Consider the following 27,427-nt stretch of genomic DNA (forward strand, 5'->3'; position numbering starts at 1 on the left):
GACAAAATAAATTTAAATGCTTTATTGGGACTGCGAGCATTAAAGGTTAAAGACAGAACCCCAGCGGTGGATTCTGCCAGAAGTACCAGCATGTTAGGGGCGAGTGGAGGCGAACACGGCCGCGAGGTGGGCTGGGCGGCCGGCAAGGTGACACTCGGTGGTCTGCACGTGGGGGTCCTCGGCGATGCTGCGGGGACCCAAGAGGGGGTCCCGCTGAAGACGGACAGGGAGCCTCAGGAGGAGACAGTTGGAGGGCCACCAGCAGGGCACGGAGGTCAGAGGGGGCCCGGGGTCTGATGGTCGCGACCCTTGGAGAGCTGCTCGCTGGGGGCACAGAGGAGGCTCGGCCGACGCCCCCGGAGCCCGGCAAAGATAGCCTGGGGTGCGTGGGCGTCCGGCTGAGTGGGCAGAAATTTGGGGCACCTTGCGCTTTGGATCTCAGGCCAATCTGTTGGTCTCCAATGGGGACAATTTGGTTCTTTAGGCTTCTGTCCAATGGTCCGAATGGCCCACTCCCCGGGCGCCGGCCAAGGGTCCTCTGTGCCTCGGGTGGGCTGGCACGGACCGCCCCCAGGGTCGTGCCAGCCCCGTCACCGGGGCCCAGAAGCTTCGGGCCTCTAGCTGGCTAGTCGGGCTGCTGTGCAGGGGGGCTGCGCTGGGGGCAGAGACGGGGGTGAGGTAAACCTCCCAGCCGCCCGGGGTCCCTGCCGCAGCCCTAGGCGCCGAGACGGTGGCTGGGTCGGTACCGCCAGACCCGAGGGCCTCGGGGCCCGGGTGACCCCAGCTGTCGCACACGCTCGCAGCTCTCTTGCTCGGCAGGGCTCATCCCTCTGGACCTCTCCTACTGCCCCACCTCACCCCGCCTGGACCCCAGGAAGCCCCGCAGAGCTCCGAGCTTTCTGGGGGCCAGACGGGGCGCTGAGAGGCGGGCGCGGTGTCAGCGAGGGGTGCGGAGAGGACTCCCAAGTGCACGGAAGGCGGCCACCTGCTCCCGCCCGACGGAGCCCCTCACTCAAGCCTCTGCAGCCCCTTCCCCCCCGGCCGGTGGGCCAGCCGGGGGCCCCACCCTGGTGGCCACCGAGCACCTTCCTGACACCTGGGGAGACACCTCCAGGCCCCCTCCTCCACCCCTCAGGACCCCCGAGGACCAGCCACCATCCCCGGGAGCCAGGCTGGGCAGCAGCCGTCTCCATTCCCCTGACATCTCTGGGGGGCGCAGTGGCTGGCGCCCCCACAGAGGCTCCCCTCTCCACTCCACCCAAGCGACAGGGACAGAGCAAAACAAAAATCAAATCAAGGGCGATAAATGGCGGAGGGCAGGACAGCGGCTGGTGCCGCCAAGGTGACGGATGGTGGCTTCGTGTGCTCCTCGTCCTTCGGTCACCGCCCCCCTGTTACGTGGGGTGGGGAGTACGTTTAATTTGGTGTTGAGCGCGTAAAAAGCTAAGGAGGGATTAAAAAAAAAAAAAAAAAAAAAAAGGAAAAAAGCCCCAGGAGAAAACAATCAAAGGGGGGGATAGATCAATTGGCGTCGATGTGGGTTCCTGATTCTACCTGTAATTCTGCAAGTCTCCTCGTCACTCCTTCCTCCTGACTTTGTGTCCAAAACCTTGCTGGACCACTTCCGACCCCGGAGCACCCCCCACCCAGCCCGCACTGCCCCCCACCCACCCCGCCAACCGCCAGACTTCCCACGCTCCCCATCACCTTTGCCAGCCTTCTGGGGGCCCCCATTTCTGAGAGGCTCCCCAGGAGGCTGGCAAAGATGATCCCTAGGTGTGCTGGGGGTCCCCAGATCTCACAGAGCACACCCAGGGGGTCAGGCTACGTGGCAGGGCATGTCTCACTGGCTACAGCCATCTCCAGTCTCGCCAAACCCATCCCCTACTGGGCACGATGGCAGGTGCATGGGTGCCATGCCGGGGGGGGGGGTGTCTGTGGGGGCTGTGGGGACAGGCGCCGAGAAGGAGGGGATCTCTCCCGTCTCGGGAAGATGGGACCGCCTGCTGAGCCCTGGGACACACCCTCTCCCACCCTAGGGCACATCCCAGGGGAAGGGAGGAGAGCACAGGACACGAAAACCTCATCTCTCATCTCGGGACAGCTTTGAGAAGAATTTGGGACGGACCGGGGTCTAATCTACATAGCTGGGCTCAGGGATCCCACAGAGAGAGAGAGTGTGTGTGTGTGTGTGTGTGCGCGCGCACGTGTGTATGCACGAGTGTGTGTGTGTGTGGATGCGCGTGCGTGCGTGTGTGTGTGTGTATACGCATGAGTGTGTGTGTGCGCGTGCGTGCGCGCGTGTGCGTGCGTGCGTGCGTGCGTGTGTGTGTGTGTGTGTGTGTGTGTGTTTCTGCAGGGATGCGTGTGGGTACAGGTGCTTTTTAAGTGGGGACTGAGATGAGAGGTCTTGGGCTGTGCGGGGGGCCAGTCATGTTGTACCTGTGCAGGTTTGGGTTTCTGGTTCCGTGCTCCCCTCCTCTGATCTCACGGGGTCTCCCAGCCAACTCCACCGCGGTCTCGGTCATGGGACTAGAGAGAGGACGGGACTGGGTCCTTGGTGCCACACCGCCAGTGGCCGGCGAGGGTGTGGCAGGAGGAGGGAGATGGCTGTGAGCGGCGACAAGCCTACCTGCAAATTTTGGTCCCTTCCTTTCTCTTGGATGATGGGTCACAGCCAATTTAACTCAAGGTCCGAAAAGAAAGAGAAGGAAGGGGGGGGCCAAATTCTTTTATTTTGCCAATTGTTTTTAAGCCAATTTATTTTTAGTATTTTTTTTTCAGCTAATTGATATTTTGGGTTTTTTTTTTTTTTAAAGCTAATTCGCTTTTCTGGTGTTTTAAAGATGCCAATTCGTTTTACGGGGGCTGATTGTATGTGGGTGTGGTTGAGGGGTTCAATTTTTGGTATGTAACTTGGGGATAATTGGGGGCATAATTTGGGGGGAGATACAGACCAAGCCAATTGGGTTTGTGGTTTGGATGCCCTCGGCCCGATGGAAGGGGCCGAGGAGAGACTAGCCTGACATGGGGAGGTTGGGGCACGGGGCCCGGGGCGGAGATGCCCGCAGACAGAAGGGTACAGAGATCTCAGAAGGGGGACCTGATGGAAGCGGTCCCGGTCGAGAGGAGGTCACGAGGTGGATGGTGGCACCGCAGAATTACGACAATTTGGCTCACTTCCGATGGCCGGACGCCTCGGGAGAGGCGCCCCCGTGGGCGGCGGGGTCTCGGGTGGGACGGGCGGTCAGGGGTCGGTGACGCTTGGCCTCTCTGACCGCCTCCAGCTCCTTGGCGAGCGTGCGACCCCGGCGGGCGCGCAGGAGGGCCGGCAGGCCCCTGCGCAGGCGTTGGGCGGACTGCTTCCAGGTGTCATAGCGGAAGAACTTGCCCACGGGGTATCTGGGGAAGTTGTCCTGAGAGGGGAAGGGCCCGTCAGGGGGGGGCCTGGCCCCCCAGCCCCTGTCCCAGAACAACAACCTCTGCGGGGTCCTCCTGCCTGCCTGCCCTGCGACAGAGCGAAGACTGCCCTGGCTTCTGGCCAGGGTCCCCAGCGGGGAAGGCCCCTCTGGCAGCACTTGAAGCCCAAGAGCCGGCTGCGCCCCGGTCCCCCGGCTCAGAGGAGACAGCCCCCCCCGGGGGGGGGGGCGCTGCCGAGAGAGGGGCTGCCTTACCGGAAGCACGGTCGGAGGGGTCGACACGTCCCTCTCGGACTTGGCGGGGGTGGCGCAGTAGGTCTCCAGCAGGGCCAGGTCGCAGCTACGGAAGCAGCACTCTTCCACGATGCCACGGCTGCGGCGGTTCACGCGGCTTGCCGGCCTGCCTGGAAGTCCCACAGGACCAAGGGGAGGGCACGTCAGCACAGGGGCCCCGGGCACGGACGGTGCCCCCAGCCGCCCCGGCCCCCGCCCTCCAGACAGGACGCCCGGTCACCTTGCGGGGACAGCCAGCCTCGTGGCCTCGAGCAGAAGAAGTGAGAGTGGGGTGCACAGGGGCCCCCCGGGGAAGGAGAGGGGACAGCGGGGGTGAGCGGGTGCGGGCGTGCTCGGGACCAGCCCCTGGCCTCTTGGCGCCTCCCTCCCCGTCCTTAAACCGGGCCCAGCCTCTTGGGCCTCGACCCAAGGCTGTTTGGAAAATAGGTGGACCGTGGCCCTGACCCGAAGGCCAGCGGGGACCCGAGTGCGGTCCCCAATGGATCAGCAGGCGCCTGGGCAGCCTGCGGCCCCGGGACCCGGAGACACAGGTGGGAATGGGAGGAGGAGGAGGAAGACGGGAGGAGAGGAGTGAGGACCAGCAGAAACCACGCCCTCCTCTCTTCCCGTCCTCGCCCTCGCCTCCGACAGCTCCGACTCGGCTGCAAGGAAAAGGCCCCAGCCCAGCCCGCCGCCACCGGGGGGGGGGGGGGGGGGAAGCCCCTGGTAAGGGGTCCTGGTAAGGGGTCCAGAGGGTCGGGAGCTCAGCCCAGCCCTCCTTTCGGGGAAGCCTGGCACGAGGGGGCCGCTCCCCAGGCCCAGCGCCAGATTCTATGGTGCCACTCCCTGCCCCCAAACGAGGCAGGAGAGAGAGGGCTCAGAGGCCAGGGCAGGCAGGGGCCTCAGAAGCATCAAGAAGCAGCAACGCTTTTTACAGAGAAGCTTTGGCATGCCAAGATGGGTGTTTTCAGCCCATTTCAGAGGGTGGGTAAGTAGAGGCTGCAGAAGAGGCTGCCACATGGGGAGCGATGGGCGGGGGTGAGCCTCGCGGCCCTTGACAACTTGCCCCAGCCACGTCCCCCACCCCCTCCCGGCCCCAAGCGCGGCTGGCTGAGCCCAGGGGGAGCACACACTCCCACCTTCAGGGTCAGGCTGGGCCTGCCCCCAGCCTCCCCATTGTCCCGAGGACTCTCTCCAGGACGCCCCTGACCCATCCTACAGGTAAGGACACTGAGGCCCAGCCTGCTGGGAGGTGCAGGCAAGAGCCCAAGGGAGGGTCCACCCTGCTCCCTGGGCACAGACGAGGCGGGAGCGGAGGTCTCCGCGGGCCCAGCCAGCCAGCCTCAGGAGCGGGACGGGGGCCAGAGAGAAAGATGAGGACGGCAAAGCACTCTGAGGCCAGCAGGCGGGCACCCTGCATGGCGGCCCGCCCCACCCATGGGAACCCACCCAAAGCCCAACCCCAGGGAGGGCAGCGGTCACCTCTCGCAGATGCCGCCAGCCACACGCGCCTTTATTCTTATTGGTTTTCAACCCATCTTATTCCACTTTCAATCCAACAGTCCATGAACCCATGCCCACTGCCAAGACGTCAGGCACCACAATACCATGGGTGAATGTCAGTGCCTGCAGCCCTGGCTGTGGGCAGGTCAAGGAGGAGCAGGAGGGGACAGGCTGTCATCCTGTGGGGCCTGCCTGGGCCACCCCGCCCGAAAGAACCCCTCGCACGCCTGCCACTCACGGTCTGCCTCCCCACCCCGTGCCACCCGTCCCTTCGGTTTCCCGTTTCGAGTCACGCTGCAGGAACGTCAGGGGGTGTGAGCCCCAGCCAGGCACATGGCAGGTGCCAATCAATGCGCACGGCCAGGGCGCCCCCGGTCTGAAGTCTCAGACCCTCGGAGGAGAGGTCCTCCCTTGGCCGCCCCCCGCCCCCCGTCCCCCACACCATCCATCCCGAAGGACCCGCACAGGTACCGGGGCAGCACCGATGGAGCACCTGCTGTGTCCGCCCCGCCCCCGTGCCCCGCTGAGCTACTTACTGAAGTAGAAGCCGCGGTCCCCGCAGACAAACTGGAGGGTGTCCACCAGCTCCCCGCCGCACAGAGTCTCACTGGGGCGGTAAGCAGCATAGCAGCACGAGGCCAAGGCCAAGAAGACGAGCAGCACGAGCAGCGGCTTCCTCATCGGGATCCCCATTGGAATCTGGGGGCAAAGACAAGAGGCGTGAGCCCGCCGCCCGCCACGTCCAGGGCCAGGCCTCTCCTGCCACCCGCCCAGCCAGCATGTCTCAAGAGGAGGGGGCCTCTAAGGGATGAGGACCTGCTCCAGTCGGAGACACGAAGCCCCGCCGGCTCCTCCCCGAAAGTCCAGCTGCGGCTTTCGAGCACGGCTGCGCCCTTCGTCAATCATTTCAGCCACAGAAGTGAAAGGCGCTTTCGTGGCCGAGGCAGGCGGGACACAGAATGGAATCCCACCCCAGAGCGAAGAGCCGCCGTGGGTGAAGCGCGTCTCTGGTGGGGACCGGGCCGGGAACTTCACATGGGGGTCGCTGTCCCCATCTCCCCATCGTCATTACTGCAGGGGCTCGGCCACACCCGGAGCTGCGGGGGCCAGTGCTGGACACTGGACCTGGCCTCCGTCCTATGATGTCATGGGGGCGGGGCCAGCACAGGGCAGTGGCCACACCTCGGGCCTCCCAGCACCAGCCAGGATGGCAGAGGGCCCCACCCCACCACGGGGCATGTACATCCCAGAGGACCAGCTGAGCAAGGCTTCCAGAAGGACCAGCCCCCCACCCCCACCCCATCCCCACCCCGCAAAGCAACAGGGGGGTCCTGCTGGACTAGTCTCTCCTCCCCGCCTCCCCCACTGCCTATCCCCCGAGTCTATGGCTGAGCGAAGCTTGGGTCGAGGCCCCGGCAGAGAGCTCATGGGTCCCAGCCACACTCCCAGGGGGTCCGAATTGCCCCCTCTCTCGATTGCAGTCTGCGCTGGGCATCCCAAACACACCAAAACCAAAAGCCTCCTTTCCCGGCCTCAAACCACACCCAGAGTCAGGTCCCTCCAGGACCACCAGCGCCCCCTCTCCACTTGGGGTGCCAAATAGCACCCCGGGAGCTGGAGAGAACAGGTCAGGCTACCTGGAGGCCAGGCCCCAGGTCCCTCAGGGCCCCGCCTGGGACACACCCCCTCGCAAGGCTGTGTGGCTGCAGGCCTGGAGCTAGAGAGCGAACCAGGCCCCTTAAGAGGCTGAGGGCCTGGGAAGGCACTTGGGCTTCTCTTTAGACAAAGCAAGCCACCCCTGTGCTGCTCAAAGGCGGAAGCCCCCTGGGCAGGCAGGCCCCACCTGCAGACTCCTAGCAAAGACTCAGGTGAGAGCCCCTCTGAGGGACACAGTCACGGCCCCTGAGCCTGCGGGCACCCTGATGCGACTGGAAGAAGGGCCTGCCCACGTGTGTCCCTCCCAGGCTGCACACCCAGTGAGCACAGGGGCACCAAAGAGCGTGACCCTTCCCGGCTGCTGCGGGCTTGGCCCATGGGGACTTTGATGCAATAAATCGTGTGGGAGAGGAGGGGGCTGGAGGAGGCACAGTCTCCCGTAAGCCCCTGACGCGCGGGGCCAGCTCCTCGAAGGCCTTCGGAGGGCCACCTCCCTCACCTCCTCCCCCCCAGCCCGTCTCCCGCCACCCCACTGCTGCCCCCTCCAAACTCTAAGAACAAATGTGGTCAGCCAGTGATTCGGGGCCGTCCGAGCAGCAGCTCCATCCTTCCGCATCCCCCAGCCACGGAGCGTGGGGTCCAGGCCAGGGCAGCAGCAGAGAGAAGACTGGACAGGAAGCATGCAGAGGTGCGGGCCAGGTGAGCACACCGGTTGGGGGGGGCAAGGGAGGGCAGAGGCGGGGGTGGGGTGGGGGGGGTGGGGGGGTGGGGGGTGAGGGGGCTGAGGCCCGAGGCCGGCGCTCAGCAGCCGGCAGGCGGGAGCAGGAGGGCAGCAGGTCTGTGCTCAACAGCCTCGGTTACCTGCTGCAGCTGGACAGGAGGCTCGCTGGGGCTGGAGGAGGAGGAGGAGGAGGAGGAGGAGGAGGAGGAGGAGGAAGCTGGGAGGCTGCCTCAGAGGAGAAGCTAATGTCCAGTTTGCAGGCTGGTCAGTGCCTCAGCTTTTATGTCTGAGCCGGCTCCTCCCAGCCCCGGCTCCACCCTACCCCCACCCCTCTCGCACTGACCACTCCCCCCGCCCCCTTTGCTCCCGCCCCCTCCCTCCTCCCAGCCATTCGCTTCTCTTCTGCACCCCCAACCGCTAGCCCCACCATCTCCTAGCAAAGTACCATGGGGGCGGGGGGCTCGTCCTGCACGCAGCCCCCCCCCATCTCAGCACAGGGCAATGGGGGGGGGCAGGGAGGGGGCTGCTTTCCACCTCCTTGTATGGAAACTTCCATCTGCCCACTGGGGCAGGGGCAGTTACCCTCGCTGGGGTTGCACGGTCCTGCCCTTCCCAGCCCTGGACCAGGCCCTCTCCCCAGACTCCTGGTTGGAAATGTTGGGGACGGGGAAAGGGAGGCCGTGGGGTGGGGGGGGCGCTGCAAATGTGGCGTCTGGCAGGACTCTTTTGCCAACTCAGCCCCCCTCGCTCCATCCTGGCCCCGCCCACCCAGTTTTCCTCTCCGTCTTGCTGGCACCGAGTCAACATACCAGGGTGGGTTTCTGAGCTTTGCGCCCTCCTCATTACACAGCCCCCCGCCCCCGCACGGCACAAATCACAAACTTTCAGCAACACCCCCCTGCACCCGCAAAGCGACCAGGAAGTCGCCTCGCAGCAGCTCACACCTCCCTTGGCACTTCCCAAAGTCCCTGCCCCGGCCCCCCCCACCCCCTCCTCCGCGGCGCTGGGGAGCGCGCAGGGTTCGCCACAGGGAATGTGACCAAGAGCCCCCCACCCCGCTCTGCCCGGGGCCCCGCCGCCGCCCCTCCCGGCCCGGCCCGGCCCGCACGCCGCTTACCTGGAAGCCGGCGCAGGGGCCGCCCGCCTCCCTGCTGCGTATCGCAAACCGAACAGCGGGCGTTGGCCCTCCTGCCGGACACTCCTCTGCCAGCGCCGCTCTGGCCGAGTCGCTGGGGCCGAATGTGCGACGGGGCAGAACGGGGGGATGGCTTTTTTTGGGGGGGTGGGAAACTCGTCTGATTGTTTGGGGAGGACGGGCCGTCTGCGGGCTGGGGCGGGCCAGATGTTGTACTTTTGGGGGGGGAAGGGGATCGGGAAGTGAGGTCAGCTGTTGTATCAAGGATAGAGGGGGGCAGAGATAGTGAGAGACACAGAGTGAACGTGAAACGGGGGGGGCCGAAGAGAGGGCGAGAGAGAGAGAGAGAGGACAGCGAGAGGCGGGCAGGCTCACAGCGGGAGAGGAGAGCGGAGAGAGAAACAGAAAGCGTATAATTAATCCACTTTGGGACGGCGAAGGCGAGAGGGCGGGCGTGGAAGGGGAGGGAGTTGGAGGCAAGGAGCTGGGGGGGGCGGGAGGGAGCACAGGGAAGGCTGCGGAAGAAGAGAGGGCCGGGACCAGAGGCCGGAGAGGGGCTGGGGAGCGCAGAGAAGCGAGGGAGAGGGCGCAACGTCGGGGGCCGGGGAAGGTGCTGAGGGGGGCGGAGCGGAGGCGTCACCCGGGCCGCGGGCGCCCAGCTCGGTTTGGGCCGACGGAGCCCTCGGCCGTCGCGAGCCCGGGCCTCGGGGGGTGGGGGGGCGGTGGCGGCGGCGCCGGGGCCGCTCGGGACGCAGCGAGGAGGGGGAGCGGCCAGGCTGCGCGCCGGGGAGGGCTGGGGGGGAGCGCGGGGGATGACAACGCCGGCGGCCTGCGAGCCGGACTGCCTGCGGGGGGGACCGCCTCCTCGGGCGAAGCGGGACGGGCGTTGAGGTAGATGAGGAGGAGGCGGCGGGGGATCCGCAGGCCGGCGGAGCGCGGCCCCGCCGACGGCGCCCGAGATGGGAGTCAGCAGCGTAGCGACGGACGGCGTCGACGCGGGGCCGCCAGCCGGGTGGAGGCGCTGGCGGGCCGAGCGCGGGCGGGCGTGGGCCAGGAGGCGGGGGCGGCCGGAAGGGGGGGGCCGGGGGCCTGCCTGGCCTCACGCAGCTCCGCCGGAGAGCAGGCGAACTCCGGGCGCCAACGCCCGGCTCTTATAGCCGCGCCACCCTGCGGCGCGGCGCCCGCTCAGGCCCCGCTGGCCGTGCGCCCGCGCCAATGGGCGCCCGCGGGGCCCTCGCCCCGCCCCCGGACCGCCCCCGCAACTCGAGACGGGGGGGGGTGGGCTTGGGGTCCGGGGGGGCGGCGGGGAGGGGGCTGTGGGGTGCGCGGGTGCGAGATTGGATTGGGGGCAGGGATCTGCAGAGTTCGAGAGAAATCCCGAATCGCTGTACGAAAGTGTATGGGGGCCCCGTCTTAGGTTCCGGGGTGTCAGGATCCCTACATTCGTGCGCGGGGGGACGCGGGGCGGCCAGGGTGGTAGGTGTCACAAGCCCTCGCGGCGGTGCGGGCACAGGTGGCTAGACGCTGGATCCGGGGGCCCCGAGTCCCGCTGGGACCTGCGGGGTAAGGGGTCGTCCCTGGGCGCGGGCCCGGCGTGAAGCCTCCACCTGCCCGAGCAGGCGCAGCGCCTCGAGCCGCAGCCAGAGCCCGAGCGCCCCCCGGTGCCGCGCGGGAACCGGGGAGTCGTCTCGGCGGCCGCCAGGTGCCGTACGTGGGGAGGGCCGGCCGGCCTGGCCGCGCCTGCCCGAAGAGAGAGGAGCAGGGCGGGGAACCTCGCTCCAAGCCTACCTGCAGGACCGAGCTCACCGGGGCGCGTCTAAGCAGCTCGCTTTGGGGGCCCACCCAAAATATCCGGATAATGGTTCCCCCGTCCTCAGCGCGTTGGCCTTGCGTAGACGCGGGTTCAGCCCCGGGGGCCACCACGATAATTTGGGGGTCTGGGGAAACCATCTCCTGGAGAGTTGGGGCGACGTAAAAAGTCGTTGTGATTTTTACCAAGTGGAGACCACGCACAAGCCCCCGCGCCCCGCCCGCCCCCAGAAACCCCGGCCGCCCGAGTCCCTCCGAGGGGAAGGGGCCGCCGCCGGCGGAAGCCCGCGATCCGCTGGCCCCCTCGCTCCGCCATCAATCACTTCGCCCGCGCTCCGCGCGCGCCTCCCGGGATCCTCCGCCCGGCGGCTGGAGGCGCCGCGCTGCGCCGCCCCAGCGGGGTGCTCCTCTCCCGCGTGTCCCTCCTTCCCAACGCCCTGCCTGCCCCGCTTGGGGGCCGCCGAGGCGTTTTCCCCACGGTTGTGACCTTTGCAAAGAGCAAACGAAAGCCGCGCGCGTTTCAGGGCGCGCGGCCCGGCCGACGGGCTGGCCTGCAGCAGGCTCCCGCGCTCCGCTCCCGTGTCCCCGGCAGTCGCCGGAGGCCAGTGCCAGCCCCAGCGGGACGGCGGCGAGTGGGTTTGGGAGCCGGGCCGGGACACGCGAGGCGACGGGGAGCTCACCGCAAGGCTGGAGGCCCGGAGGCTGCGTCCCCAAGCGCGCTGGGAGCCGAGAGACGGAGAGCGAGCGCTCTGCAGCGGGCGGTGGACGCGCTGAAGGTGAGCGAGACCCCGGGGGCAGTCCGCAGTGTCCGGGGGCAACGCCCAGTCCGTTGGAAGACCCAGGGACAATGCCCAAATTTGGGGGAAACTGGGGGCAATGCCCAGTCGTTTTCCTGGACGCGGGAGAAGCTCTGCCTACGTCCTGGCGGACACACTGCCGGGCCGAGTGTATTTGGGGAACGCAAGAGACAGTTCCCAAGTCCGAGGAGCTCCGGGGACTTGTAGGAGACACCAAGAGGCCCAGACCCAGTGCCCGTCGTGCGCGGGATGGGGGGAGAACCGAGACCGCGGCGGGCGGGGAACAATGCCCAAAGGCCTGAATGCAAGTCAGAGCAGCCTGATTTGCAGGCAAGAGAACCCATGTCCCCGACGTGGGGACCCAAGGGAGCCTGCGTCGGAGTGGAGAACTGTGATTAATGGCTAAATTCGAGACTCCAGTAAAAGAGTCCCAGTCTGAGGACCAGGGAAATCACTCGGTGAATCTGGGGGACAGGGGATCGCGTTTAAGTTGGGGGACCCCAGCATGTGGGTCGGTAAGCTTGTGGGGGCTCCCGGACTGTGGGGAAGAGGATTTGGGGATGACCGAGGAAGTCTCAGCGGGAAACTTGGCAGAACCCGAGAGAGGCATATTCTCTAAATAAAATTTGGGGGGAGAAGAACAGCGGGCACGTTTGGGGGGTCTGAGCAGACCCTCGGGGTGGCGGAGGGAAGTGGAGGCTGATTTCCACGGTTTAGAAATCCAAGTTGGTGGCCTGGAGGCTTGTGGCCCCGAAGGACAGTAAATTCCGTAGTTGTGGTGGCTTCCTCGGGAAAAATCCTCAGGGTGCTTTAGAGATTCAAGCAACACCGTCTAAACTGGGGGCAACCTGGGCTGTGAAAAGTACATTTGGAGAACGCAGAAAATCAAGGTCATTTTAGATTTTAATTCTAAAAATTGGTTTCAATTAGTTTATTTTTGGCAAACAGGAAAAAAAACGCCCCTATTTTCCCGGGCGCTGTCTGCATTTAGGGAACCCTAGTAAGATAGGGCCCCAGTTTTGGGGATCCGTGGATTTGTTCATTAGGTAGTGATCTCTAAACTTCAGGGAACCTGGTTAGTAGCAAGGAGGGGTGTCAGCCGCAGGCCTGTAATACCTGGGATTTCCAGGACCCGGGGATATTTTTTTCGGCGGGATCTGGGCAATTTCATTTTGGGAGGCCCGTGGAAAATGGCCTACATTTAGGGGGACTTGGGGCAAGGGTCATAAAGTCAGGGGACCCATAAATCAATGGTCCAAAAAAGTCGGATTGTTTCGTGGAAGGTAAAAAAAAAAAAAAACAAAAAAACAAACAAACAAAAAACCCTGCAGTTTATTTTGGAGGACTGGCAGGCAGCACCTCAATTTGGAGGCCCCAGAAAAATAGTTTTTGAATCTGGGGGTCCAAAGACGTTCTTGAGAGTCCTCGGGAGAACTGAGGATCCGAATCTAGGTCTGGGGGAAAAGGGATTAAGACCGTCTAGGCGGTGGGTCCTGAAGAACCGGTGTCCGCAGTTGGGAGTTTGCAGTGCGGAGGGAGACCCGGGAAATGCTGACTAAGTTTGGGGTGACTCGGGGGTGCATGGGCTGCTTTGGAGCCCAAGAAATCAGTGCCTTTCTGTGACCAAAGCGTCACTTTGAATGCATTTGGGGTGCCTGGAGGACAGCGCGTAATACTTAGGAGTCCAGTGTGTCCAGTCGGAGGGGCTCCAGATTGGGAGAGGGTCTGGCGTTGGCCTGGGATTTGGGAATCAGTTCTGAATTTTAGGAAGCCCGGATTCTTGTCTGTCAGCTCCGGGGGCCCAGGGAATTTTTTAATATTCCGAATGTTATGAGGTGGAGAAAACACTCAGACTATTTGTTTACTGGGACACGCAAAGCGCTTGACATAACAAGATATGGGATCTGTGCAAGAGTTTGCTTTGGGCTTGGCTGGAGCCAAGGATACCTGGGGCATTTGTGACTTGGGGGAGCTGCATGACCCATGGTCCCTGTCATCATTAAACGCAGCTCCAATAATGGCTCTGTGTGCCTCTGGGGCCTGGGAAGCTCTGTCTAAGTTTTAGGGAACTTGATTATAGGCAAGGGAGTTTGGAGAGCTCCGGAGAGAAATGCCTCCTATCTTTGCAGCCCCCACAAAAAGATTTTTGCTCAGTGAGTTTGGGGGACCAGAAATCATGCTCTCAGGGTTGTGGAAAGCAGGAATCAGAGGGCAGAGTGCTTCTGATTCAGCAAGGGCATCAGCGCGCCCTGCGCGGAAAGCCTCAATTTTGGTGGAGGCTTAGGAAGCCACGTTCCAACTCCGAGGGTCCTGGGGCCATCGCTTCCTGTACTGGAGTTGGGGGGGGGGGCTGGGGTTCTTTGTGTACAATTTAGGGACCCCAGCTTGGGGCCAATCAGTTTGTGGAACTTGGCAGATAAAGTCCCAAACTGTCGTGAACCCCAGGGAGCAGGGCTTCGCGGTGTGGGGGAGCCAAACAGGGGCGCTAAGCTTGGGTGCCCCTGGCGTCCAAAATTATGGGGACGCGGGAAAAGAGCTTCACGTGTTTTGGGGGAACGGTGCCCAAATGCCAGAAAAACACTGGTATACCTTCTGGGGAGTCAGGCACATTGGGCAGCCTCACCCCGAGACCAGGAGTCAGTGTTTAAGTTTTCTAGAGGAGGGATTGGCACTGCGGGACCTGGGCGCGAATGGGTGGGATCACACCGCGAAGAGCCTGGGAGACAATCCCCAGTGAGGTGGGGACCGAGGCCACTAGTGGAAACCTGGGAAAGCCAGTAGGGGCTCATGTGCTTTGAGGTCTCTGGAAGTTAGTGCCCGAAAAACCCACTTGTGATCTGGAGAAATGGTGAATGTATCTGGGGGACCCTGGAGCCAGGCTGTCCTTTGGGAGGTCCCAGAAAAAGTCGTGTCTGCAATTGGGAGGAGCGGGCAAGTCGCCGGGGGCCTGGAGCCCTGGGGATGCGGGGCTGCGACCGAGAGAGAGGTTAGGATCCCGGGCCGGCCGGGGAAGCGCGCGGGGCGTCGGGGGACGCGCGCGCGGAGCAGTGGCGCCCTCCCCGGGGGACGCGAGCGCTGGCCGCGCGGCGGCGGCTCCAGGCGGTGCGGGGCTTCTGCGGGTCCCCCACCCCGCGGGGCGCACGCTTCTCCTGCCACTGAGAGCGCCCCGGTGCCGAAGCCCGGCCGCGCGGGCGCCGGCTGGAAGGGAGGAAGCCGAGAGCGGCCCGGGGCGCGTCGGGGCGCTGCTCCCCGGGCGCTCCGGGGTCCCCAGGCTCCCCGGTCGGCCGCCTCCGAGGAGGCCCGCGGACTCCCCGCCGCCGCCGCGCCCCACGCGCTCCCGCGCTGTGAGCCTAGGCGAAGCCGCGGCCCGGCTGCCGCCGCGGGCAGGCTCGTCCCTGGCTCGGTCCGGGGGCCCGGGAGCACCCCCGGCGGCCACCCCCGCTCGCCCCGGCGCTCCGCGGGCGCTCTCGGGGACTTCAACAGTCCCCGGAGGAGGGCGAAACCAGTTTTGCTTGGGGAATTGAGAGAGTGGAAGGACTGGGAAAGGAGAGGAGAAAATGGGGGGGGGGAGATGGGGGCAGGACCGGCCCTTGGCCGGGGGGTCAAGCGTCTCCTTTCGTTTTCTCCAAGGGAATTTTCTCGAAAAGCCTCCCTCTCCCGGCTGCGAAAACCTGGTTCCTTAAAGGCAACTGCTGAACCCTCCCCAGCCCCAAGGCACTGCTGCCAGGAACTGGCCAGCCCCTCGGCACTGGGCAGCCTTGGGGGCAGGGGCCAGCCGCCCCAGGGGCAGCTGTGGGTTGAGGGGCTGCCAGGGAGGGGGCACTGCTGGGGAGCAGAGCGGCAGGTCCCTAGGGCCAGTACACTGGACACAGCTTGTCCCCACTGTCACCCCACAGAGGGACCCCGCTGGCAGGGGGTCCCCTTAAAGCCTGACTCTCCGGGAAGGCGGGGGTTAATGCCATGGGACAGGTGTGGGGACCGGGCAGGGATGAGGCAGGCCTTTCACATTCGCTTGGCAGGACAGGGAGACCCCCCCCCCCATGAAAAACCGTCCATTTTCCACCCAGAGCCCCAGGCACGTGGGGAATGTTCCCCCTTCAAATTCCAGTCGGCATCAGTCACCCCCGTGTCCCTTTCCAAAAACATCTGGCCTGTCTCCCCCCACCCATCGCCGCCCCCCTCCCTCCCCAACAGCCTTCCACAGTCCCCGTCCTTGCACTCAGGCCTGTGCCTATAGGAGGGAGGCCCAGGAGGGGACCTCCTGCGCTGAAGCCAGGCCACTTTGCAGCGACTCCCTGCTCTGTGGCCACGTGGCAATTTGGGGGTGGGCCGTATTTTGAAAGTGCCCTCTGCAGACCCCAGCTCCCTGGGCCCCCCGGGAAAGATTTCAAGTCCCGGAGGAGGGGCTCTGCTCCCCTTGGCCCTGCTCTGGGTTCCCCATGTCCCCTCAGGCCTGCGTCCCCGGGCTGGGGGTGGGCTGTCCCCTTCGCTGGGGCTGCCTGGGGGCATTGGTGCCAGTGGCCCTTTGGGGAGCCTCACCCCTGCTTTCTGCCCTGAGCAGGCACCAACCCTGGAGAAGCTTCTGCTGGTGCTTGGACATGCGCCTGGACCTTGGAGGTAGGAAGGCCGAGGCCACCTTGGGGTGCCAGGCTGGGCCATCAGAGCCAGGGGTGGGGGGCACGGAGGCACTTTCTCCCCGTGGGGCTGCCCGCTGACCTCTCGCCTTATTAGTCGCGAGTGTGGCTAACAGGGCAGGGTTGTCAGGGGCAGATCCAGGTCACTGCGGGGCTCAGAAAGGGCCCTGGCCACCCCTAGCCAGGACCAGTGGCCCGGGCCTCCCCAGCTTCCAGCCCCTCAGTAGGAAGGGACCTGCCAGCAACCCAAGCATGTTATGGGGTTGGGGGTCTCCGCTGCGGCCTGGCTGGCAGGAACCTCAGCCCCAAGCACCATCCCCTGGCCCACCCCCCCACCCCGGCCCTGCTCCAGCACTACCCCCCCATCCACAAACCCTATTCCAACAACACAAGCGTCCCCCCAGATTCGGACTCACCCCGCGAGCCTGGCCCCTGCACCAGGCCTGCGGCCGCCTCGCGCCTGCTCCGCCAGTTCCCTCTCTGCTCGTCCTGCCTCTCCCCTCCCCGGTTTCCTCCCCCGGCTCTGGCTCCGAGCTGCCGCTCCCCCCTTCCCTGGGACCAAGCCCAGCATTTGACAAACCCAGCTCCGTTCTCAGAGTCCCCTGATCGTCCCTCCCTCACCCCTGCAGGGCTCTGCTGCCTGGGTGAGGACCCTGTTCCCACCCTGGCTGGAAACAAGGGACCCCGGCCCCCCGCCGGACACGGGGACTCCGACGGCACAAGACACCCACGCCATGTGATCGATAAACCAGAAGTCAGTCGGAAGTATGTATGGGCGGGGTGGGGGCCCCAGAAGAGGGGCTGAGCCCTGCTCTCCTGGAGGACACAGGCGTCGCCATTGCACCATCTAATGTAGAGTCTGGACTAAGACACCTTTAAGCAACGTTCTTGGCATCTCTCTCGGAGGCGACACCGGCCTGCGAGGGGACACCTGCTGGGCCCCTCACTGCAGGCCCTGAAGAGCGGACTCTGTCGCTGCGGGGCAGGTGCACGGACACGGCCCACGCCTCCGCCTCCAGAGCTCTCCGGGACCCTCTGGGGCAGCTCAGCCTGCGCTCCCAGCCCAATACCTTATCAGGGGATGGGGCGGCCACCACCACAGAGCTTGCTCCACCAGGTGTCCGAGGAGGATCTGGCCCCTGGACCTCTCTAGTCGCCCCCCCCCGCCCCCCACTCACACACAGGAAGCCCTGCCGGCTCAACACAGTGGAATCATGACACAGGGACTCGTAAGGCCCCCGAGCCTCTAGGCCTTGTCATTGTCACGTGCTGCTCGCGGGGATCAGCAGCCAGGCTTGTGACCCCGGCCACTTTGACAGATAAGGACACAGAGAGGCCACAGCACTGGTGTGAGGCCCCACAGCCAGCAGCCCAGGGCAGGGAGGACTGGGTCTCACCTGCCTCAGCTGGGCCCAGCCTCCCTGGGAGTCCCGGAGTCTCCCCAGCTTAGGAGTGTCCCTGGAACCCTCTTCTCTCCCCTTCCCGCCCTCACCCGGACCCCCTGCCTCCCCCCCACCAACCCCCTCCCCCTCCTTCTTCCACCAGGAGCTCCCCGCTGAGGACCCCGACTGTCCCTGCTCAGCCCCCCTCCGAGCCAGCCGCCTGGGAGAGAGGCACCTGGAGCCCTGCACCCCAGCTCTGCGGATGCACCCCAGCCCCTCTGAGCCCCACCCCTCCCCCAAGGGGAGATGGGAACTAAAACGGCCTGGGAGGTCTGGGCCTGCAGCACAGCTCTCTGTGCCGGGGGACACCGGGCCCTGCCCTGGGGTCTGGAGACACTCACCGCTGTGGGCTGGGTGGGCTGCCCGCCTCAGTTCTGAGCCGGCGGAGATCTCCTGGGCCACAGGCTGCAGCAGCTCACCTGGGGGCTGGGGTCTCGGGCAGCCCTGGCCTGCTGCAGCTCAGGCTGGGGGGCAGCTGGGGCGCGCGGCTGAGCCCGAGGAGATGTGGGGCCCTGGGGCTGGGGGCTGGAATCCGGCTGCTCGTCCTCAAGTTCAGGGGTGACTCTTCGGCCCCTGGGGAAAATAAAGAGTGTGTTCCTATTTGTTCTCTTTTCAAACCAAATCCGCCCCCCCACCCCGACTCTTGGGTGGAGAGGCCCGCAGGTCATCTTGTCAGACCTGGGGCCGTGGCTCCCCTCCCTGTGCCTCTGGCCCCCCAGCTCTCCTTCTTTAAATACAGGGCATGGAGGAAGGAAGGTGCCCACGGTTCACCCAGAGCTGGGTTTCCCTGCAGCCAAGCAGCAGGAGACCCTTCTGTCGGGCAGGCTGGCCCATCTGCCTGGGCCTGGGGGCTGGGGGGCCGCACACAAATGCCCTGCCTCGGGGGATCACAGACACAATATAAAAACTCTTCTCCTCCCCCCAACACTTCCACCTTGAATAGAAGCAAGGAGGGGGCCAGGCACACAGCAGAGGACACAGCTCTGCCTTGCGAAGGCGGCTGAAGGTGGCTGAGGGGGGAGATGGGCTTCTTTGGAGCAATGAACCCCTTCCCCCCAACACCAGCCTGGGTGGGCGGGACAAAACCTTCATGCACAAAATAATGCATGCCTGGAGACAGGCCCTGGCCCCACACTCAGCCCCCCGGGCAGGGGAGCGTGACGGGGGCCAGGGGGCGGCACACTGTCCGGAGGCGAAAAGCTGTACGTTTTAAGTCCCGCTGTGGGACGGGAGGGGACAGTGCCCCTTCGTCGTCCTTCTCACTCCCCTTTCCAGTTACGTGGTGGGATTTTTTGGTGAAGGGGGACATGTAGGGAGTAGGGGAGAGGGAAGCTTTGCTTTCAAAATGGTATATATGCATATAAAAACAACTCCAAAATCTCGGGGCTCTGGCCCCTCTGCACAGTGTCCTGTTTGTCTTTGGTGGCGGGGGTGGGGACATGCAGCAAGAGGGAACTTCTCACACAGAAAAACCCTGCTTTTTTACATTTGCAGAAACAGCTGTGCCCTCCTGCTGGGGGCGGGGGCACTACCCTCCACCCCTGCCCCTCCCATTTTGCCTGCTGCATTAGTGAGGGAAAACCTATTTTCCTTGCAAAAGCCTCTGTGGCTCCGGGTGGGCGTCTGTACAGAAGAGGGAAGTGTCCCCTCTCCACCTGTCTTTCCTGTCCCCTCCAAAGTCGAAGCTTGCCAGGATCTGGGGTCCTCTGGAAGCAGAGGTCCCGCCGTTCCTGTTGGCTGCCCCAAGCCCCCAGCCCACCTGCACCCAAACACTCAATGCAGCTTTTCTCACACACTCTGAGGGGGCAGCCCTAGGGAGGGCAGACCAGTTACCTGCCCTCTAGTCGCTGTGTAGTCCCTGAAGCTCCTGGGTGGTGGATAAAGAGGACGGGGGAGTCACTGGTGCCCCAGACTCTCTGCCGAAACTGCCTGGCCGGTGATCCGCTGGTTGGGCCAATAGTAGCAGTCGCCACCAAAGTAGGGGGCGCTCTGGCTGTAGTGGCCAGACCCTCCAGCCGGGTTGCCGCTGAGGAGGAGGAGGGGGACAAAGCTGAGGCTGGAGAGATGGTGAAGGGCGCTTTTAGCGTGTGCATCATAATGGGTCCCTAGAAGCAAGAGAGCCTCTCCACGCTGAGCGTGGCACCTGCTCAAATGCTAACTGAAATTAGTTTTGCCCCTCACCTCCTCATCCCCTCCATGCCCTTCCCCAAGCCCCTCCAAATTTGGGTAGCTTTGTGCCAACTTAGTGGTTCTGGGGCTGCTGGGGCAACTGGCTCTGGCACCTTCCCACGCCAGGGCACAGCATGTTACAGGGTGGAGATTTGGTCCAGCTCTAGGCTGACAGAAAGACATTTGTGGGCATGGGCATTAGCTGGAAGTTCTCCCTGCCAGCTGGGAGGTGGGACTATGTGGGGGGGTGGAGAGTGGGCAGGGCCTCAGTAGATTGACACTTGTCAGTCACTTGACACCCCGGCACACCAGTGGGCGTGGCACGGGTAAAATGGGGGCGGGGCATGATGGGGAAAAGCAGGGTTCGAGAAAGATCAGAAAAATCTTTCTTCGGGGCCTCCCAATGCAGCTGCAACACAGTGCGGTCATGTCCATCTTGCTTCCAGAGGCAGGGGACTCACCTGGGAGTTTTCTCCCTTCCCCAGTGGCACCTGATACCACCCCCTGCACCATGTGTGTGGTGCCGGACAGTGACAATACTGCAGCAAATGGCAGGCAGCAGCGTCCTGCCCACAGGCACCCCTGGGTGGGATGACTGGGGTCCACAGCCTCTTGAGCTTGGCCAAAACTCCAACTAAGGCGCAGACTCAGAGTGGTCAGCAGCTGGGGAAGGGCCCAGATACAAGCGCTGCCTGGTTAGACCAAGTGTCCCTGGGAATTTAAACTTCTTCCATAAGCCTGCAGATAGAGCAGGGGCAAAGCAAAGACTCACCTAATGGCAAAGTCACATGTAGTTTCCAGAAGGCCACCAGCCGCTACCTTCACTGCACCCCTGCACCCTGGGGTGTCCACCCCACCCAGCTTGCCAGCCAGTGTTGGGGTTTAACTCTCCCCCTCTTCCTTTGTCATTCAAGGCCCCTCCTGAATTTCCTTGCTCAGCTAAAGGGATAGGGCCTCTGGTGGGAGGACAGGGTTTTCAGTGGAGGAAAGAGTCACACTTGGGGGGACTTAAATCTAGCTGGGGGTGTCCTAAACAAAATGCAGATGCCCCAGAGCCATAACAACACTAAGGAGGGGCAAGTGGGGTGCCTCACTGGGTTCTTGGGTGGGGAGGGATGCAGGGAGGCTAAAGGCCCTGTCAGGTCCAGGGCACACAGTGGGGAGTGTGTGACGCAGCCCACAGTTCTTGGGGTGGGGAGCAGTCACTTGCTCCTGCTGGCTCTGCTCTGGGCTCTGCAGCTTCAAGTGTTCACGGCCTGTGCCCCCTACCTCTTATCTGTGCCCAGATGTCACAAGGGCTCCTTCCAGGTCCCTACGGAGAAATTTAGCTGGGACTTCCCAAACCTCCAGTGGGGCCAGGGAGGATAAAGGGCTCACCCCACGCCAGATGATGTGGTTCCATGGGCAACCCGCCAAAGGGGGGGGTCCCTAAATTGAGGAGGTGGGCAGCTGAGGGGCTGAAACGGAAGTAGCATTTACAAACCACCAATGAAACTCCTGGAAATGTGGCACCTGCCATCCCTAACACAGTATGTGGAATCTGAGCTCTGCCCTGGTCTGAATTCCCACTTCTGGCACAGCCCCAAAGAGGAACACACCAGTGCAGGGCTATTTTATTCCATCAGAACCTTGAAACGCAGAGCATTTAAGCAAAGGGAGGGGAGCAGAGGACGGGTCAGGGTGGGGAGGACCCAAGGGGGACCAGCCAAGCTGCGGTGCCCCTGAGGCAGGACCTGCAGCTTTGGGGCTGTGAGGGCTGTGACCCGCAGCCTCGCACTCCGTGTATCGTCCACGGTGGGGACACAGGGTAGAGGGAAGGAAGAGACAATTTGGGGGTACAGTGGACACATAAACCTCATTGCCCCACTGCCTCTTAGGCCTGGGAGAGGGTTATCCCTTCCTGGGGATCAGGTCAGCGCCTATTTATTCAGGAGACACTCGAGGGACCCTTAGGAACCCCCAGCTCCAGGTTTCCGCCACATGGATGCTTAAGTGGCCTCCTGCTGACACCTGGTGGCCACTTATAGAATTACAGCACACAGCCCAGAGGTCTTAGGAGCAACAGTTCGGGGCACCCTGGGGAGAGGGCTGGGTGGCAAAGCGACATTGTTCTTCCTACAAGGGGGAGGCCCCCCTGCAGTGTCGGGGTCCAGGCGGGCTCCCCACCTCTGCGCCCAGCCCTGAGGTTCTCATCTGCCCCCACCCCAGCACTGCGGAACTGATGATGAGGAACTGATCTCTAAGGGATGCCTGTCTTTGGGGGCTCCCGAGCCCAGGGGTGTGGCAGGGTGGCTGCCTGCAGCACAGGTGAAACCTGCACGCCCTCCTAAAGCATCTGCTGGTTTCTGAGAATCAGAGGAAACTGTGTTCTAGCGGTAAAATCCCACACATCACTGACAGGCTCTGGAGCAGACTGCTGGGGACCACGTCCTGACCCCAGACCCGCAGGAGGCAAGCTGAATCTGGCGCATGACACCCGCTCCCGCAGGGCTTCTCAAATCTGACCCGAGCCCGGCACCTTGTGGCCACGTGGAGAAGTGCAACCACAGCCTCAGAAAACACCTGGCTCTTCCAGAAATCAGTATTGTCATCACGATAAGAGAAGGGCCACCTCACCAAACCTTCAGAGAGGAGGTGGCATGACCCCCGTCCTGAACTCACCAGCGGTCCCCAGAGCCCCGCACCTCCTACGACCCAGCCGCCTCTGTACGGGCAGCCTGAGAGGCCAGGGTGTGGTCGCCCTGGGCGGCACACACCTCAATGTCCGCAAGGCCACAGCAGTGGGGCCGAGGGCTCATGCTGTGCAGCTCACATGGCAGTGTTTCCAGACGGGTAGAGGACTGGGCAGGAGGAGGCCTGGAGGCTGACCCGGCTCACGTCCCAGGTGGGCCCAGCCACCTCTGGGCCTCCCCGCCCCTCCCACCTCACAGGCCCAATGTGTCGGGGCCCGGATGCCCGTGGGTCGGCGTCCGTCAGACACACGTGAACACACGTTCAGCGTAATACTCTCCCGAAGCAAAGGTGTTTTTGCCCCTGACTCCCAGGACCAGGGGTACCAGAACGTTCTTTCCTGGGGCCACATGGAAAGGCAGCCTAGGGGGGTGGTAGCTGGTCCTTAGGCACCTGCCATCCCCCACCATCCCCCACAGGTAAAAGTTGCCACCTGAGAGGGCCCTGGAATTTGGGGAGAGGGAGACCAGGCAGGCCTTCCCAGTGGCCAGGGGCCTGGCAACCCCACCCCATGCCCATGGGCTGCCCCGGTCCTCGCGGAGTCGGCTCCTCTCCCCACGGAAGATGCATCAGCTGCCCCATCCATGCTGCCTGGAGCAGCACGGGCCCGGGGGCTGCCCCACGGCTCTGCGGCCCAGGGAGGGGAAGCAGCTTGCTGGAGACACACAGGGAGGCCCTGCAAGTAGCGCCCGGGGCTGCAGGTCTCCCTCAGGCTTCCTCACCTGCATGTCATGGCCGGGGTCACAAAGGAAGTTGGAAACCTGCTTGTCCTGATGAGAAGGACCTGCTGACCCCAAGGCCGCGGGCCTGGCAGGGGTCCCCACTCACATATCAACCACCCAGGCAGGGGGAGTCTCCTGGTTCCCTTTTGATGGATGAGGGGACCAAGGCCCAGAGAGGCTAAGTAACATTCCCAAGGCCACACAGCCATGGGCAACAGAGCAAGGACTTAAACCCTGGCTTCCGGGCCCGCCAACTCTCACCCTTCAGGCCTGCAGTGGCCCAGAAGGGACACTCTCGCTGGCTCCGACAGGCTGGGGGCATTCCAGGAGGACAGACGCCCATAGGACGTGACCCACTGTGTCCTCCAGAACTTGGCCGGGGCCTCCTTGGCAGCCAGGGCCTGGAGGACGCCATCTCTGCATGAACACGGCTCCCAGGGTGGCTCAGGGGAGGTGGCACAGGCGCTATCTGAACATGGCCATCCTGGGGCTTGCTTTGCCCCCTCAGCCATGACAGCCAGATGCAGAATTGACCTTCAGGTCAGGGAGCCTGCATGGGGACACAGGACGCCTCCCCCAGGAAGCCTCCCTGTCGGCCCATCTGACCTCCTCTAAGCTGCACAGCCGGAGGGAGGGGGCCCTCAGCCCCGCCTGGTCCCCGGATATCTCTTCCTCCCACACAGAGCCTGGCGTCTCTGCCGTCTCTGTCCCCACAGCAGGACCTGCTCAAGGAAGCGCCCCCAGCAGGCCACCAAGGACAGACCCATCTGCTAGGCCTCCACCTGCTACGCGCGCTCTCCCCCTGCTCCTTGAGGCTTTCTTTGGACAGGCCGAGCTTGTGCGACCTCGGGTGGGTGCCAGGGCGGGCCAGGGAGGACCGGGGAGGACCGGGGAGGGCCAAGGAGGCCAGAACATGAGTTCCGAGCCTCAGGCTCGACCCTGAGCCCCCAGCTTCACTCATCCCAGCCCCGTTCTGGTTGCGCATGGAGCTACCACGAGGACATGCCCCACAGCCTGGAACCCGAGGCCCAGAGAGGGAAGGGTCCTTCCAAGGTCCCCAGCAAGTGGGCCCTGGGTGCAGCAGGGGCAGGCAGGGTGCCCCGAGGGAGGCTGTGTGGGAACGGGGCCAGGTTCTGAAGCGAGGCTGGGCTTTGAAGAAGGGAGGCGTGTAGTTTGAGACACAGTGTGGATGCGGCCGCAAGCTGCAGGGCTGCCTGGGCGCCGGCTCTGTTTTCCAAAAACACAGATGGGCTGAGGAGGGGGTCAGAGTGAGGCCGGTGGAATGTCCCCCGCCCCGTCCCCCCCACCCCCCAGGCCCACTTGGTTCTGATGGTTCAGCAGCCTGATCCACGTGAGCTGCAGAGGGTGGGGTCCCCCAAAACCCACAGGCTCTGGACTCCCAGGCTGCAGGTTTGGGGGCCCACCTCCCTCCCTGGCCAAGCTCAGAGCCCGGCCTGGCTGGGGCCCACCCTGTCACCTCCACTCCGGGGCCTGCACCCAGGTCTGTATCTCTGGGCATTCTGGGGGGAAGGGAGACTGGGGGGCAGCACCCCGCACCCACCCCTGGGGGTCCAGGGGTGCCCTCAAGATCCCATATCTCAGACTTGGAGGGTGGGGTGGGGTGGTGACAGACCCAGGCCCAGCTCCTGGTGGCAGCTTTGGGGACCCCTCAGTGGACTCCTGGAGACCGTGCCAGGGGCCTGCGGGAGGTTGGAGCCGAGTGGGCGGGCTAGCTCAGGGGGTGAGCTGAGGACCCGAGGGGCCCCCCGCCAGTCTCCACTTTCGAAGGAATCTGCCTCGCTGTCCCTGCACCCCGGCCAGAAACAACAGTGCCGGAGGGGGCGGGGGGCCGGGCGCCCCAGGACCTCGCTGTCTGTTTGTTGTTTCCACAGCTCCCAGACCCCTGACCACCCCCCCATCCCCACGCATTCTTTCTGCCCTGGACCTCCTCTCCTCCCAGCAGCGGGAGGGCGGTGGACATGGACCCGGGAAAGAACGAACCCTGGCCCAGCTGGACCCCCTCCAAGGCCTCCCGGGCCCGAGGGTCCTGTCCCTGCAGCCCCCGCCTCATGTGAGCCTCCTGGCTCAAGTGGCCGAGGCGGCTCCAATCAGAGCGAGGGGCCTCCTGGCCCGACAGTGACACCCCCCAGCCCCCAGCCTCAATTTCCCCAGGCCTTGGAGACCCTCAGCAAAGGCTCCAGCTGGGCACAGGTGCCCGGCCTCCTCCAGCCTCGGTTTGCTGGGCCGCAATGTGGGCGCTGAAGAAAGTCACCCCCAGGAGTCCCCTCGTTCCCTCCTAAACTCCATCGCCTCCAGAGCTCAGGGTAGCCGGCCTGTTGGGCACCCCCCGCAGCCCCTGTGAGTGCTGGCAAGCGGCAGCAGGGGTGGCAGAGCCCTGCAGAGAGGTCCACCTGCCGCCTGGACTTTCGGCTCAGGGCGAAGGGGAGTTTGTCAAAAGTGGGGCTTTGGCGCCCTCTGCTGGTTCTGTCTGTGAATGACCGCTCGGACCACCTTGCCTGGTGGGGACAGGTGCCCACCCAGTGAAGCACTGGCACCAGGGGTGCAGCCCTGCCTGGGTCCAGGGGCCGGGCTCCCCAGTTTGAAGACTCACAGCCTAGCTGGACACACACCAGCCGGAACTCTGCCAGGGGGCCTTTTCCAGGAACACAGGCCTCTGGTTCCTAGTCTCGCTCCTCCTTCCCAGGCTGGCCCCCACCAGACACTGGGCCCTCAAGAGCAGGGGGCTGCTTGGGCACCTTTGTGTCCACCTCCCATGCCCCTCAGGATCTGCTCCGGCCTGGAGGACAGGGAGGACAGTAAATATTTACTGCCAACAGGAGAAGGCAAATACAGCCCTAATGGTCAGGCAGAGGTGCCAGTTCATCCGTGCCAGAAGCAGATGCAATCCGGGGGGCCAGCCTGGAGGCAGCTGCACCGGCAGAATGTCCTTAGAGGGTGGGCAGCAGCGGGCCTGACCCCAGCCTCAGTCTTCCCATCAGGAACACAGTGCCACAGTGCCACACAGGGCAAGGCGCTACGGTGCCCCAGCATGGCATGTGTGATGACGGGATGCGGAGCAGACACAAGGCAAGTGAGCAGGACGTGTGTGGGGGCTGCCCTCAGCACGGGGACCCACCGCTCACGCCAGGGTGTCATCCAGGGCTGAACGCAGCTGCCGGCCACTGCCAGATGCCAGGGCAAACGAAGCCAGGTCCGAGGGCGAGGGCGGGCTGTCCTCCAGTTCCCAGAAGGGGCGGAACGTGGGCCTGGGTGGAGGGGCTGAGCCAAGGCCTGTGGGCCTGGCTTCTGCGGGTGACGGGGGATCTCAGGGAAGCAGGGCCCTCTGGGCTTCAACGCCCAGGGGGCTGCTGAGCAAGAGGCCAGGTCTGAACCCAGGCCCCAGGTGTCCCTGGGCAGCCGCCTCTCCTTCCCTGCGTGACCTCGTCCGTGGGAGAGCCCCCTCCCCACCTGTGCCAAAGCATGTCACTGGGCCCAAGGGCCGGCGGGCAAGGCTCGTGGGGAGCATACAGGGTCTCAGGGCTGGATCTGGGCTCGGGAGAAGGGAGACCCCCCACCCGGCAGGCCGAGGGCGCTGTCACACCATGACTCTCAGCCTTCCCCACCCGACGGACAAGAGTGACCCTCTCCCAAGCCCCCACTCACCCAGGACCGCACACCCCGTGAGTCCTGCGAGTGGGGGCGGCTCAGGGGCCCCGAGTCCCAAAGGAGTCTGCTGGCCCTGGGGGGGAGGGGAAGCAGCAGGGTGGTCACGGGTCTCCCTGGTTGGCAGGACCACAAGCTCAGCCCGCTGCCTCCCAGAGGGCAGCCGGACACCAACCAGTCCGGGGACCCCACGTACCTCAGCTGCTGCAGGTGCCCCTGCCTGTACTGGTGCCAATGGGGCCGCTGGGTGCTCCCATGGACAGCTCGCCACTCATCCCAGCCGCCTACCCCCCTTCCGGGTCCAGTGTCCGGCCGGCCACCCGCCTGCCCAGCCCTGGCCTCCTCTCCAGGGGCGGGGCCTGCTGGGGGCCTGTGACTTCTCCCCAGGGGTGTCTGTGTGGCCGTGGGGAGGGGACGACACAGGTGAGAGCCTCGTGTTGAGAGGTGAGCTGCCCAGCTGGCTGGGTCCCAGGCGGAGAGCCTGCTGCCACCCCTCAGGCCCACCTCTGGCGGGTGTGCAGTCCCTGGGGCCCGGGCGCCCAGCTCTAGGCCCGGCCGCCCCCAGTGCTGGCCCGGGTGGAACCTTCAGCAAAGGTGCAGATTGGTTTGGCCTGGGCGACTGGCAGGCTGGCCAGGTCTTGGTCCCGCGGGGTCACTCTCTGACCTCCCAGACCGCAGCCAGCCCAAGAAGCCCCTGGGCTATTTTGTGTGCCCAAGAGCAGTCTGGGTGGGTGCCCTGTGACCCTCAGAGTGA

At 64.4% G+C, this 27,427-nt stretch overlaps 1 protein-coding gene and 1 non-coding gene across 14 annotated transcripts; both read right to left on the reverse strand.

The window, feature by feature from the left end:
* Positions 1-7: 7 nt before the first annotated feature.
* IGF2 (insulin like growth factor 2) lies at positions 8-26,998 on the reverse strand. Of its 13 annotated transcripts, none has more exons than XM_021080585.2 (5): positions 11,197-11,294; positions 10,496-10,660; positions 5,732-5,894; positions 3,675-3,823; positions 8-3,416 (listed from the first exon to the last, which is right to left on the reverse strand). In XM_021080585.2, exons 2-5 carry the CDS (start codon positions 10,655-10,657, stop codon positions 3,177-3,179), a joined length of 714 nt encoding a protein of 237 aa, XP_020936244.1. In that variant the 5' UTR covers positions 10,658-10,660; positions 11,197-11,294; the 3' UTR covers positions 8-3,176.
* On the reverse strand, positions 5,268-5,338 carry MIR10383 (microRNA mir-10383). Its single transcript, NR_162164.1, has one exon. It is a non-coding gene; the product is annotated as a microRNA mir-10383 (primary transcript).
* Positions 26,999-27,427: the final 429 nt, after the last annotated feature.

This window comes from Sus scrofa, chromosome 2 (assembly GCF_054392235.1).
Source record: "Sus scrofa isolate SSC_HxYL_T2T_F1_AM1 chromosome 2, Sscrofa_HxYL_maternal_Yorkshire_Landrace_v2.0, whole genome shotgun sequence".
NCBI lineage: Eukaryota > Metazoa > Chordata > Mammalia > Artiodactyla > Suidae > Sus > Sus scrofa.